At 41.7% G+C, this 12,620-nt stretch overlaps 1 protein-coding gene across 2 annotated transcripts; it reads left to right on the top strand.

Moving 5' to 3' along the window:
• The first annotated feature begins 315 nt into the window (after positions 1-315).
• Positions 316-10,816, top strand: LOC120672592 (kinesin-like protein KIN-4A). Of its 2 annotated transcripts, XR_005674213.1 has the most exons (26): positions 316-1,254; positions 2,575-2,721; positions 3,133-3,282; positions 3,411-3,667; positions 3,958-4,145; positions 4,232-4,356; positions 4,521-4,557; positions 4,719-4,810; positions 4,912-5,022; positions 5,103-5,213; positions 5,920-6,013; positions 6,178-6,290; positions 6,481-6,576; positions 6,691-6,798; positions 6,879-6,995; positions 7,100-7,180; positions 7,532-7,603; positions 7,909-8,002; positions 8,092-8,123; positions 8,199-8,296; positions 8,380-8,475; positions 8,676-8,897; positions 9,363-9,519; positions 9,743-9,898; positions 9,989-10,289; positions 10,519-10,816. XR_005674213.1 is itself a non-coding variant. In XM_039953089.1 (25 exons), the coding sequence occupies exons 1-25, from the start codon at positions 1,132-1,134 to the stop codon at positions 10,214-10,216; spliced, it is 3,105 nt and encodes a 1,034-aa protein (XP_039809023.1). In that variant the 5' UTR covers positions 316-1,131; the 3' UTR covers positions 10,217-10,816. The 2 variants fall into 2 exon arrangements, 1 of the variants encoding a protein (XP_039809023.1); XM_039953089.1 differs by having other exon boundaries at positions 9,989-10,816.
• Positions 10,817-12,620: the final 1,804 nt, after the last annotated feature.

Here is a 12,620-nt window from a genome sequence, read left to right on the forward strand (position 1 = left end):
TTTTTCGTAAACCAACGTATGTGGTGGTCAAAATCAAAAACTGTAAAAAGATGAAATCAGCAGGAGTTACCGCCTGAGGTCACAGGGAGAAGGGAAAGAGAGAGAAGGTCGGTCAATTCGGGCTGGTGCTAGAGAGGGGGGGGGGGGGGGGGGGGGGGGGGGGGGGGGGGGTGCGGGTCACTAACAACCAAGAAGATGCCCCGTCCTTGTTGCAGCGAACGAGCAGTGGACGTAACAATTCAGGCTGCATCTGCGAGCAGTAATCACTCACTCACCTTCACCGAAAAGGAAGGGGGCACCTCCTCTCCTCTCTCCATCTCCAGAGGGATTAGCAGCAACGTTAAACAATGGCGATGGCAATAAAATAAAACACAGGACAGGGGCACCGCAGCCCAGGCCCTCACCTACACACACACACACTCATCTCCCTCCTTGGCTTTGCTTGTCCTCCTCCATTCCACCCACCACCAAACACCCCAAGGCTCCCCCGTCCTCCCTCCCTGTCCCAAGAACACTACGCCGTCAGGGAGGAGGAGAATTAGCCGGCAGGAGGAGCAGCGGCATTTGTAGGCTCACGCGCTCAGGCTTAGCTCAGCTCAGCTCAATTGCGATTGCGGTTGGATCGGCGGCGAGGAGGAGTCGCCGCCGGTGCTGGTGGTGGTGGGAGTGGTTGCAGAAGTGACGGTCAAGTTTTCGCCGTCCGTTGCTTCGCCAGGCCACCACCAACATCCCCACCTGAATCCATCTCCATCTACCCGAGCACTCCCTCCTGCCCCCATCCCCGCCTCCCCTGCACCGCACCCAGTCGGCAAGGCAGAGAGAGATACAGGGGGAAATTGCAGTGCAACCCAAGGAAAGGAACCATGATGGTGTGGCAGGCGGAGGAGGAACAGTGATCGATTTCATCCAGCCATCCATCCATCGGTGGTGGCGCTAGTGCCTGCTGTTACTCGCCACTCACCATCCTTCCTCCTTTAATCCTTGCCTCACTCCTCCTCCTCCTCCTCTCTCTCTCTCTCTCTTCTCCCCGGTCCTATTGCCCTCCCCCTGTTCTTGCACTGAGGCGAGCAAGGAACAGCGAGTGCTTTGTGGCCAGCAGCTGTCGTTGTTGTATGGTCGTCGGCGGGCACCATGACCATGGAGCACGGCGAGGATTGCTGCGTCAAGGTGGCGGTCCACGTGCGCCCGCTCATCGGCGACGAGAAGCTGCAGGGCTGTAAGGACTGCGTCGCCGTCGTGCCGGGCAAGCCGCAGGTATGGAATTGGACTGCAGATTGTTTCTTCTTGGTTGGGTGTGATGGATTCTGCTTTCTTGCCTGTGTGTTCCCTGTTTATCTGGGAGTATGCGTGACCCAATTCAGACTTTGCGTTGCCTTGCTTTTGTGCTCTTTTTTTTCTTCTAATTGGCCCCCCTGCCTTGGTGTTCTCTGATTATCTGTCTGCTATGCCTGGCTCACTTCAGGCTGTGAATTGACTCCTGCCAAACAATACTTTCAGAAATCTGGCTGTCCTGGTATTTTTTCCTGTTTTCTAGTACAATTTTCAGAGACAGCTTGACGCTGTCTGAAGATTTTGAGGATGATTATTCTATTCCATTCTATTTTGTACGAGTCACTCTGCTTCGAGAACAGCAGAGCAGAGATGAACTGACCATCTCGAAACCCTTCCCCTATTCTCGGAAAATCGAGATGTCCGTATCTATGTCTAGCAATTCACACAGAGCCAAGAAAAATACACTAGTACCCTGCGAAATTCAGAAGGAATCTAGGTTGCTTGCCCTTTCAGGACCCTCCTCCCTGGCTCTGACAGAGATGCCCACAAATTTCTTTTATTTCCTCTCGCTTTATTTCACTAATTCAGTGTTAGGAAGGAAAAAAAGTGTCGGCAGGGCTAAATCTTGCACATTTTTGGTGCGAACTTGTGTCCTGTCTTGCTAATGTTCTTGCTTTCCTTTATCTGGGCTGGGCAGGACTCCTGTCAGCATCGCGCAGTTATGTATCACAACCCTGATTATTATTTTTTTTTGGGGGGGGGGGGGGGGGGGGGGGGGCAAATATTGTTGATCCAACTCTCCACTTCTCCCCACCAACACTGCCTGTTTCCTTTTCTTCTTTCTGCAAAAAAAAAAATCTAAAACAAAACATGTAATGTTTACTAAATCCTCCACTAAGTTGAGGGATTAACCCTGAGATCTGCTGGATCAGATTTTTTACATTTGCTTTGTGGTTCTCTAGATGCTCTCCATTTCCAGCTGGCAGCCAGCCTAAGCCTTGTTGGAGTACCTTTCTTTCTTGGGTTCCTCACCATACCAATGATCTGTCTCCCTTGATCTTTGTGAATGATCGTTTTTGGCTGAGGCATTTTTGGGTGAAGATGAAAAGTAACTTTCATTCCTTGCCTCCCATACCAATGATGATGATGATGATGATATGCAGCACATGTGTGGGCTTCCATGGCTTTGTTGATTTTCTTTTACCAGTCGGGTTTCCATGTACAGTATGCTCACCATCATTAGACAGGCGTCAGATTTGACCACCATTTCGCTGAAACTTCTGTTTTGTTGCCATCGTGCAGGTCCAGATCGGCAGCCACTCCTTCACCTTCGACCATGTGTACGGCAGCACAGGCACGCCGTCGGCGGCCATGTTCGACCAGTGCGTGGCGCCGCTGGTGGACGGCCTCTTCCAGGGCTACAACGCCACCGTGCTCGCATACGGACAGGTTGGTGTTAATCTTCTCCGTCGTCGCCGCCGTCGTCGTTGAGCACCACGCACGCCCTCGGGTCTCCCTCAATCATTTGGCTCGCACCCCATGTGCCATTGATGCGACCAAAAGAGCTGAGAAGCTGGGACCACCACGTTGGGGCCTAGCACACGGCAAAAGCCAGCAGCACAGCATGTGGCCTGGTGCTGGGAAGGAACACCCAATTCCTTGCCCTTTTTTCCTTTTTTTTCCCCCTCCCCAGCTGTGTGTGCCGTGATGATGGGGTCGAGTGTCTGCTCCCGGAACCCCAAAATGCTCATCATTTCAGTTTCAGCCCTGTTTGGATAGAGGGATTTGGATCCTAATCAACCCTTGAAATCATGATGCTTTATTAATATCTTTTTTTTCCTTTCATGTTTGTCTCAACAGACTGGGTCAGGGAAGACCTACACCATGGGGACTGCCTGCAAGGAGGGATCACATATTGGGATCATCCCACAAGCCATGGCTGCGCTGTTCGACAAGATTGAGAGCCTGAAAAACCAAGTGGAGTTCCAAATACGCATCTCATTCATCGAGGTAGAACAATTATCCCATATAGATTAATGAAATGTGGAAATCATTTTTAGTAATATCATATATGTGAAACTTTGTGGGGGGGGGGTTATACAATATATGAAACTTTCTTGTGCGTTTATTTTCCACAGATTTTGAAAGAAGAGGTGAGGGATTTGCTTGACCCTAGTGCTGCTACTGTGGGCAAAATTGAGAATGGCAATGGGCATGCAAAATTATCTGTGCCAGGGAAACCCCCTGTCCAGATTCGAGAGGCGTCAAATGGAGTCATAACGCTAGCTGGATCGACCGAAGTGCATGTTAGCACTCAGAAGGAAATGACTGCATGCCTGGAGCAAGGTTCCCTGAGTCGCGCAACTGGAAGTACCAACATGAACAACCAGTCAAGGTTAGCTACTCATTCTATAAGTCTTTATGTTTTGTTTTTGTATAATGGAGAATATGTACTAACTATAATCAATGACATTATGCACATCACTAAGACTGCAAATGACATAACCGTTGCAGGAGAAATTATACAACTTGTTTTGTTTGTTTACCTCTATGTTCCATGTGTTAATTTTCGCTTGTAAAAAATTTGCTCTTCTTGAGTGCTTTAAAGATCATTCCTTGATATTCTGTTACTATATTTTACTTGTTTTCAATGAAACCTTATACTCGGGTTTCGCCATGTAATAGTCGTTCCCATGCCATCTTCACAATCACATTGGAGCAGATGCGCAAATCAGATCCCATCATGACTGCAGATGGAATGCCCATTGAGGAAATGAATGAAGACTATCTTTGTGCCAAACTTCATTTAGTAGATCTTGCTGGATCAGAGCGGGCTAAGAGAACTGGTTCAGATGGCCTTCGTTTCAAGGAAGGTATGCTCGTTTCTTCTTTATCAGAACTCTTATTCAACAATTATTTCTGCTCCAAATTGAAGGCAAGTTATACCTTGTGTCATTAGGTGTTCACATCAACAGAGGACTTCTTGCTCTCGGCAACGTCATAAGTGCTCTTGGAGATGAGAAAAAGAGGAAAGAAGGTGCTCATGTTCCTTATAGGGACAGCAAACTCACTCGTCTTTTGCAGGTATGATTTTCCATCTTTGAAAAAATGTTACTGATTTCATTAAGCATTTCATAGTAGTGCTTACAGTATAGTCATGCCAACCCATCTTGCTATTGATATTTATATAGAAAATTAATGGGTCACATTACTAACTACTCCTGTATCATCTACTTTGTCTATCACAGGACTCCCTAGGTGGAAATAGCAAGACTGTAATGATAGGTAACTTATCTTGTCCGAAACTACTACAGTACTACGTTATCCTTTCATACTACTTGAAACATATGTGTCAATACTGATTTTTACTGAAACTGCAAACTGACAGTCACAGAATGCTTTTGCTTGGGTTACACTGACCTGAGGAATATGTCTTTCTCCTGCAGCCTGCATAAGTCCAGCAGACATCAATGCTGAAGAGACATTAAACACATTGAAATATGCTAACCGGGCACGTAATATCCAGAACAAACCAATTGTAAGTACATTATTTCGTGTCTCCTCAGATTGTTTGCTATTCCAGGACATAGACTTCTCTTCTTAGTTGATTCTGATATGTTGTTTTTGCTACATTTTCAGGTCAACAGAAATCCTATTGCAGATGAGATGAAAAGGATGCGCCAACAGATTGAGTATTTGCAAGCAGAGCTTGTTTCAGCTCGTGGAGGAGTCGGACCAGATGATGTTCAGGTAAATGTCCTCAACAAACTTGGATTGCTGAAGGCATTCACTCACACTATGAATTAGAATAACAAGGCTTTAATTTTCAGGGTCTCAGAGAAAGGATATCATGGCTTGAACAAAGAAATGAAGACCTTTGCAGGGAACTGTATGATATTCGCAACCGTTTTCAAACCGATCCTTGTGAACCTGAAATGCAAGTATGTTGCTGTGCATGCTTCTGGATGTTTTAACATTTTAAGACAAGCACATTACTTGCAATTCTTTCTCTTTCCTCTTACATGCAAAAAATGAAAAACAGTGACGCAACACAGTGTCTACTAGGGATTTGTGTTTTATATATAACTAGGCGTATAGCCTGCGCATTTGCGTTGCTAGTACTGAAAATTCAAAAATTTGCATGTCGTTGTATCCTTATTTAAAGATTATAATATTTTTTACCATATATCATCCTGTTCATTATCGTAAATTATGTCTTATTGTTAATTAAAACAATTCAACTATGATCTACCTATAATAACAATTTGATTTGTTGAGCTTTAATAATATTATGCAGATAATTATTCTTATTTTCATTTTATTTTAATTGATTGTTGTTAGCTTTAGTTTTTATTAATAGTATATATTTGTAACTGATACATAGCTAAATGATATTTTATATTTAATTTTTCATAATGGCATTGGTGGGTGATTTTCAATTAGACACAGGGGTATTTTAGGCTAATTTTTATCGTAATGGCAATGGTGGGTAATTTTTATTTTTCTATTTTTCTCCGATTAACGTGGGAATTTCTAGGCCTTGAGAGCGAACGTGGATGCTCCGTTTGTTGGCCAAATAATAAGATAATAGATCATTCTTGAGAGGTGCTAGAGCTAGACCACAACTAATTCTGATATTTGTTTCAGAAAACTTTAAATGGATTTACAAAAGGTGAAGGCCTTAAAAGAAGCTTGCAAAGTACAGATCCATTTGATGTCCCTATGACTGACTCAGTAAGAGGTAACTTCTTAGCACCTCTTCAATTTTTTCATCAGGTATTCAAACGATTTTCTTTATTTTCATTGGGACTGTAAACATCAGTAAGAACATCCTAAGTACGTGTTTTTTTTTCACGTAGTTATTTGGTTTCTGAAATATCTCACTAATGTTCCTGCCTGCTGCAGGCAACCCTAAAGATATTGAAGATGAGGTAGCTAAAGAATGGGAACACACAATGCTGCAGGATAGCATGGGCAAAGAGCTGAATGAATTAAATAGACAGCTAGAGCAAAAGGAGGTATTGAACATCTAATAATAACAATTATGTTTCCTGATCACCATGTTTGGCCTTGTACATGACTAATACAAAAGCCAGTATCCATTATTTGATGATACATTTATTCACTTCTGCATGGCACATGTCTTAGTCAATGTGTGTTGGGTTAAATGGTCTGAACATTTTACCTAAGTTTATCAAACATTTGCAGTCTGAGATGAAAATGTATGGATGTGATACTGTTGCACTTAAGCAACACTTTGGGAAGAAACTTATGGAGCTTGAAGAAGAGAAAAGTGCTGTACAGGTCGGTCTATTAAATTGTTTTACCTACCATATGAGATCATCCTCCAGTCATATCTTCCTTGCCCATGCACATGAGTACTTTTGATCTTACAAAAAAAATTCTGAACAATTTCAGCAAGAGAGGGACAGATTGTTGGCTGAAGTTGAAAGCCTAAATGCTGATGGCCAGACACATAAACTGCGAGATGCCCAACTGCAGAAACTGAAATCCCTTGAAGCACAGGTGACTAGCATATCATAATGCATTTGAATGAATTTTACCTTCTTTGAGATTTTTTGCTCAACAAAAACATTGGATTGCAGATCCTAGATCTTAAGAAAAAGCAGGAGAACCAAGTTCAGCTTTTGAAGGAAAAACAAAAGAGTGATGAAGCTGCTAAGAAACTGCAAGAAGAAATTCATTTTATTAAGGCACAAAAGGTTCTCTTCCTTCTTCCATCTCGTCTATAATCTTGGTAAATACTTGTTTCATTATACTTGATAATAATAACTCAATTACATTATTCCAATTGTAATGTTGTCAGGTTCAACTACAACACAAAATCAAACAGGAAGCAGAACAGTTCAGGCAATGGAAGGCTACCCGTGAAAAGGAACTTCTTCAGGTATGAACAACCAATTGTAGTCAGTAATGTTAAATGCAAAATAATTATTAAAAATGTATAGTCAATCAACATAATTATAAGGTTAAACTGATTTGACCATATGTACTTCGATATATAGACACTCCGAATGAGAGATGTCTCAAAAAATTTAGTAATGGCTTGGATTGATAGTCTTTATTAGCTGGCTTCTCTTTTTACAGGCACAGCTCCTGTTTCTTTCTTCCTTGGAACCTTATTTGTACTGTTTGTTACCCTTTACTTTTTGAAAATCTATTTGTTACCCTTTTATAATATAAGATGAAGTAAGAACGTTTTGAGAAGCACGATCCTCACATTTTGTTCTGTAAACAGTTGCGCAAGGAGGGACGGAGAAATGAGTATGAACGCCACAAGCTTCAAGCGCTTAATCAGCGGCAGAAATTGGTCAGTTTCTCTCCTAAAGTCATGACAAAAGGAATACAGTTCAATGAAATACCGTATAAAGTCACAAAAAAAAACTAATTAGATTTTAGGCAATATTCTAACCAGACCATTGGTAGCACTAGTTTAAAGTTTAAAGTACTCAACCTTTACTTTCTACCATACTTGTTTCTTTGACACAGCTCCCTTCTAAAATCTTCTCTTACATATGTCAAAATTTTCAACTTTTTTGTTCTAAATCTACTTCTAAACACTTCTAATTTCCATGCTTTTATTCTAACTGCCAGAGTCCACACTTTTGTTTATAGGTTCTGCAAAGGAAGACTGAAGAGGCTGCCATGGCTACCAAAAGGCTGAAAGAGATACTAGAAGCTAGGAAATCTTCCGCCCGTGATAATTCAAGTACCCTTCTTTGCATTGTGATAAGTATATTTATGTATAATGAAATACTTCCAATCTAACAGTTCCACTGTCTCCTTCCCTCCAAACAGCTGGCACCAATGGGACTTCTCCAGGCTCTAATGTAAGATTTATTCATACCTAACCTTCTTATGTTTATTTATAATTTATTGTTAAAGCCGTTCTTGATATGAAACAGATGGGTGAGAGATCGCTGCAAAAGTGGTTGGATCAAGAGCTTGAAGTTATGGTTCATGTGCATGAAGTCCGAAATGCATATGAAAAACAAAGCCAACTGTATGTAACTCTTTGCGGTCAAATGAAAATATTTGGGGTTATTTATTTTTACTAAGAAGTAATAAAAATTTTGGTTATTGAAGGCGTGCTGCACTTGGTGAGGAGCTTGCCATTTTGAAACAAGAAGACATACGGGCTGGTGCATCTAGTCCCCAAAGAGGGAAGAATGGAAATTCTAGGTAATTGGTATCTCCCTTTTTGTTTAATACTTGAGGTATCCTTTGCTTGTAACTGATTCACATAAGGGGAAAAACACATCATTACACATACCAAGATGTCTAATCCAGTCCACTTATACGATTCGGACACATTTTTTTTCTGAAGTACAAATAGGGTATCTAAATACTAATGTATATTTGACTGTAATTTTATTTCTCAGGCCAAATACCTTGTCACCAAACGCAAGACAAGCTAGGATAGCATCACTTGAGAGCATGGTGACAATTTCTTCAAATACTCTTGTTGCAATGGCTTCTCAGCTCTCAGAAGCTGAAGAACGAGAACGTGCCTTCTCTGGACGCAGTCGATGGAATCAACTGCGGTCAATGGGGGATGCAAAGAGCTTACTGCAGTACATCTTTAATGTTGCTGCTGATGCAAGGTTACCTTTATTTTCTTTTGGCTTCATTTAATACTGTGAATTCATCTATCCATCACAAAGTTCTCAATCAGTAAAGCCTGGAACTAAAATAATCCTTCCCATAAAAGAGATAAATATGAAAAACAAGTACCTGATGGTTTTTCTAAGAATCTGATACCACATTAACAGTAGAAACAGAGACATATTATGTTTAAACAAGATCACTCTCATGTCTGGACTTGTCTATTAACAAAAGTAGACCATAGAAATGCTATTTAGTTGTTCCTTGAAAGTGTTTAAAATATTTTGACAAAAGAGAGATGCCTGCAGATTTCATTTTGGTGAAAGTGTATTAAAATTTGCACCGTAGTTCCTTGGCTCAATCATTTTTTCCCCGAAAGGAGTGATTCTTGCAAAATCAAGTCCTTGTCATATATTTTGCCTTGAAACTGATAGTCATAATCCTCAACTATTCAAATGATTCAGATGCCAAGTAAGGGAGAAGGAAGTGGAGATTAAGGAAATGAAGGAGCAAATGACAGAGCTTGTGGGTATTCTTCGACACAGTGAATCGCGGAGAAGGGAAATGGAGAAGCAGCTCAAGCAAAGAGAGCAGACTGCTCCAATGGCCACTACACCTCCGGTGCGGTTTCTCTCAGCATCGTACATGAAAGAAACTCTGTTATCATCAGTTTCAACCAATGTCAACGTGGCATCACTATTTTGGTGAAATATCATTGCCCGCTCTAGGAAACAACAGATGGGCACACCGACATAACATTGACTCACTTAATCCTTACAATTCATACAAAACCAACACTGAAGATATGACATCCATGTTACTAAGAAAAATTCAATACTTACAGAGAAGTGGAAATGGCACCGCGAAGCACTCTGCTGATGACCCCAGCACACCACTGTCCCCTGTTGCCGTTCCTGCACAGAAGCAGCTCAAGTATTCTGCTGGAATTGTAAATAGCCCCAGCGAAGGGATTGCTGCACTAAACAAAGAGCAACTTAAGGTTCTATCTAACATCTCATTGTCTGTCACCATCATCATCGTATCTTAATTTTCATCTATCTAATATCTTCATTGACAATTTTGAATGCAGATGGTTCCTATAGCACAGTTGTCTGTGGGGAAGAAAATTTCTATAGCAGGACAATCGGGAAAGCTATGGAGATGGAAAAGGAGCCATCACCAGTGGCTGCTGCAGTTCAAATGGAAGTGGCAGAAGCCCTGGAAACTGTCTGAGATGATCCGGCACAGCGATGAAACCATCACGAGGACTAGGCCCAGACCTCAGCTTCTTCCTCCTAAACCCCATAGAGTGATGTGAAACGGACTTTTCTTTTTGTCTCAACATGAACTGACACGGTTTGCAAACCTACACAGCTAACTACCTGCACAAGGTAACACTGCAGCTAAGACTCCATGAGATCTCCTTCGTGCTTGTTTTTACTTGGCCACGGGATCGACAAGTATGTGTTGATAGGGTGACTCTTGTCTTTGGATGTAAATTCCCTGTGCGTATAAAGTGAGATGTCAAAGTAGTGAAAAAAATTAGTGAGTTGGTGAGTGTGAGCAGAGCGAGTGAACATTCTTTCATGCAAATGCTGAGCACAATGCTTACTGTTTCAGCCTTCGCTGTTGGTGAGATGTCAATAGTTGGTGTCCATCTTCATAAAGAAATATGTCGAAGGAAGGCGCCTTGTAAAGTCTTTCGGTGCTGTCGTGCAATAGATTTGCGTGAAGGGTGGCTGAAAGTTAAATGTTTTTTGTGCTTGAGTGGTGGTCCTTTTCCCCCCTCTTCTTTTGTTTATTGATACTAAAGATGAGAGGAATCAAGTGATATGGGTTTGGTTTGCTAGGACTATTGTGATGTAATACATAAACTTGTTCCACTATATCAATCCACGGCCACCCTTTTTATTGTGCAGTACTGATCGCTGACCAAGTCTTAAGCTGTTCATCTTCCATAAGCAATGTCTCTGAAATTTCAGCAATAGTAGCAGTTCTGTTTCTCACAAGACATATCTGTCGACATGTTTTCATGACTTATCCAATAAGATAATCGTTTGTACGTCGTATCTGCGAAAATACATCATAATATAATATTGGAAGAATGGTTCATTGTTTAGCTTTGCAGACACTCTCCATGTATCTGAAACATTCAACAACCAATGTTTGCCGTGTCTCAGCAGTACTCCCCCATTTCAAACGTAGGAGATTTTAATTTTGTCCTCAGTAAAACTTTTATAACTTGAATCAAGTTAGTAGAAAAATGCACCAACATCCCCTGAAAGTTTCACTAAATCACCACAAAATTTCTTGATAATATATTTATTTTGTAAAATTTCTATAGACTTAGTTAAACTCAGATAAATCTGACGATACCAAAACATTGGTGGGCTGCTGGTGCAAAGCAGCTCTCACAGTTACTCTTGGCCATTGTTTGTATCCAAATGTCGAGCCTGTGACAGTTTCATATGTGAGGGGTGTTAGCTTTGTACCTTTTCTCTTTAATAGAATAATATGGGAAATTGGTTCTATGGCACCAAAAGAATATTGTTTCTGTGAAAAACCATTTAAAGACCTCCGTTTCGTAAAAATAGCACCCAAAGAATCAAAGTTACCCCAAACTAGCATTCCGCCAGTTTTCGGCTAAATTGTCTGTCACGATGTCTTTCTTGTCTTTCTTGCTTCTTCGGATTGGTGATTCGTAAAAAAAAAAATGGTCGTCGGCGCAGGCGGATTCGTGATGTATAGTGTGAGCGACACGAGAGGAGACTTGAGACTAGAGAGGCGTCATCTTCCTTGGGAAGGCAGCGTTGCTCGCGATGAACGGGTTGTTTGGTTTCAGGGGCTAAACAGTTAGTCTATGTCATATTAAAGAGAATTTTAGTATTTAAAAGTATTAAATAAAAGTTAATTATAAAACTAACTGTAGAACTCTAGGGCTAAACTGCGAGACGAATCTAATGAGGTATATTAATTTATGATTAGCGGATGGATACGGTAGCATCACTATAGCAAATTATAGATTAATTAGGCTTATTAGATTCGTCTCGAAAATTAGCACTCAACTGTCAAAAAAAATTTATAAACATATTTTATTTAATACCGATTCCTTTTGATATGACCGGTACTAAAAAAAATTCTCTGTAAACAAACAACACCTTAGTCAACTGCGACTCCGCCCGCCATGGTGGCGTGACGAAGAGAACGTGAAGAGCTCGAGGCTGTGGAGCCCGTCGCGACAGCCTCCTAGAACACAATCGAGGAGGAGGCGCGCTGCCGCCGCAGGACAGAAGCTCCGCCGCCATGGCTTGGCTGCTCTGCACTGCATCCTCCTACCAGAGCCAAATCGCAGAGAAATAGATCGAGGGAAGGACATTGGTTCGTTGCTTGCCAGCGCCAGATTAGAGAGAACGGAGTGAGGGAATGGAATGATGGTGCTTTCTATGGAATGATGGTGCTTTCTTCGCTATCGCCATCCTATTTTTTCATTTTAACTCATTCATTTGTGCAGTCATAACCAGGTTGGACGGGTTTCTCGAGTAAACCGGGACCTATTTTCTCTAGGTTTAGACCGGTTCCAATCCAACCCACGTTAAACATGCATGCATGATGGCGGTTATAGTCGGTTTGGGCACGTTCCAGCAGCCAGTTAAAAGTATGGTCGCAGATAGTTCTCCATCTTTTTCCCGTCCTTGTTTTGTTGAAAAAAAACGAAAAAACAC

Source organism: Panicum virgatum, chromosome 2K, assembly GCF_016808335.1.
Source record: "Panicum virgatum strain AP13 chromosome 2K, P.virgatum_v5, whole genome shotgun sequence".
In the NCBI taxonomy this organism is placed as follows: Eukaryota; Viridiplantae; Streptophyta; class Magnoliopsida; order Poales; family Poaceae; genus Panicum; species Panicum virgatum.

Coding starts and splice junctions, on each gene's coding strand:
- LOC120672592 (XM_039953089.1), top strand. CDS start 1,132: ATGACCATGGAGCACGGCGAGGATTGCTGCGTCAAGGTGGCGGTCCAC. Junction 3,283..3,410: donor TACGCATCTCATTCATCGAG/GTAGAACAATTA, acceptor TATTTTCCACAG/ATTTTGAAAGAAGAGGTGAG. Junction 6,291..6,480: donor GACAGCTAGAGCAAAAGGAG/GTATTGAACATC, acceptor AAACATTTGCAG/TCTGAGATGAAAATGTATGG.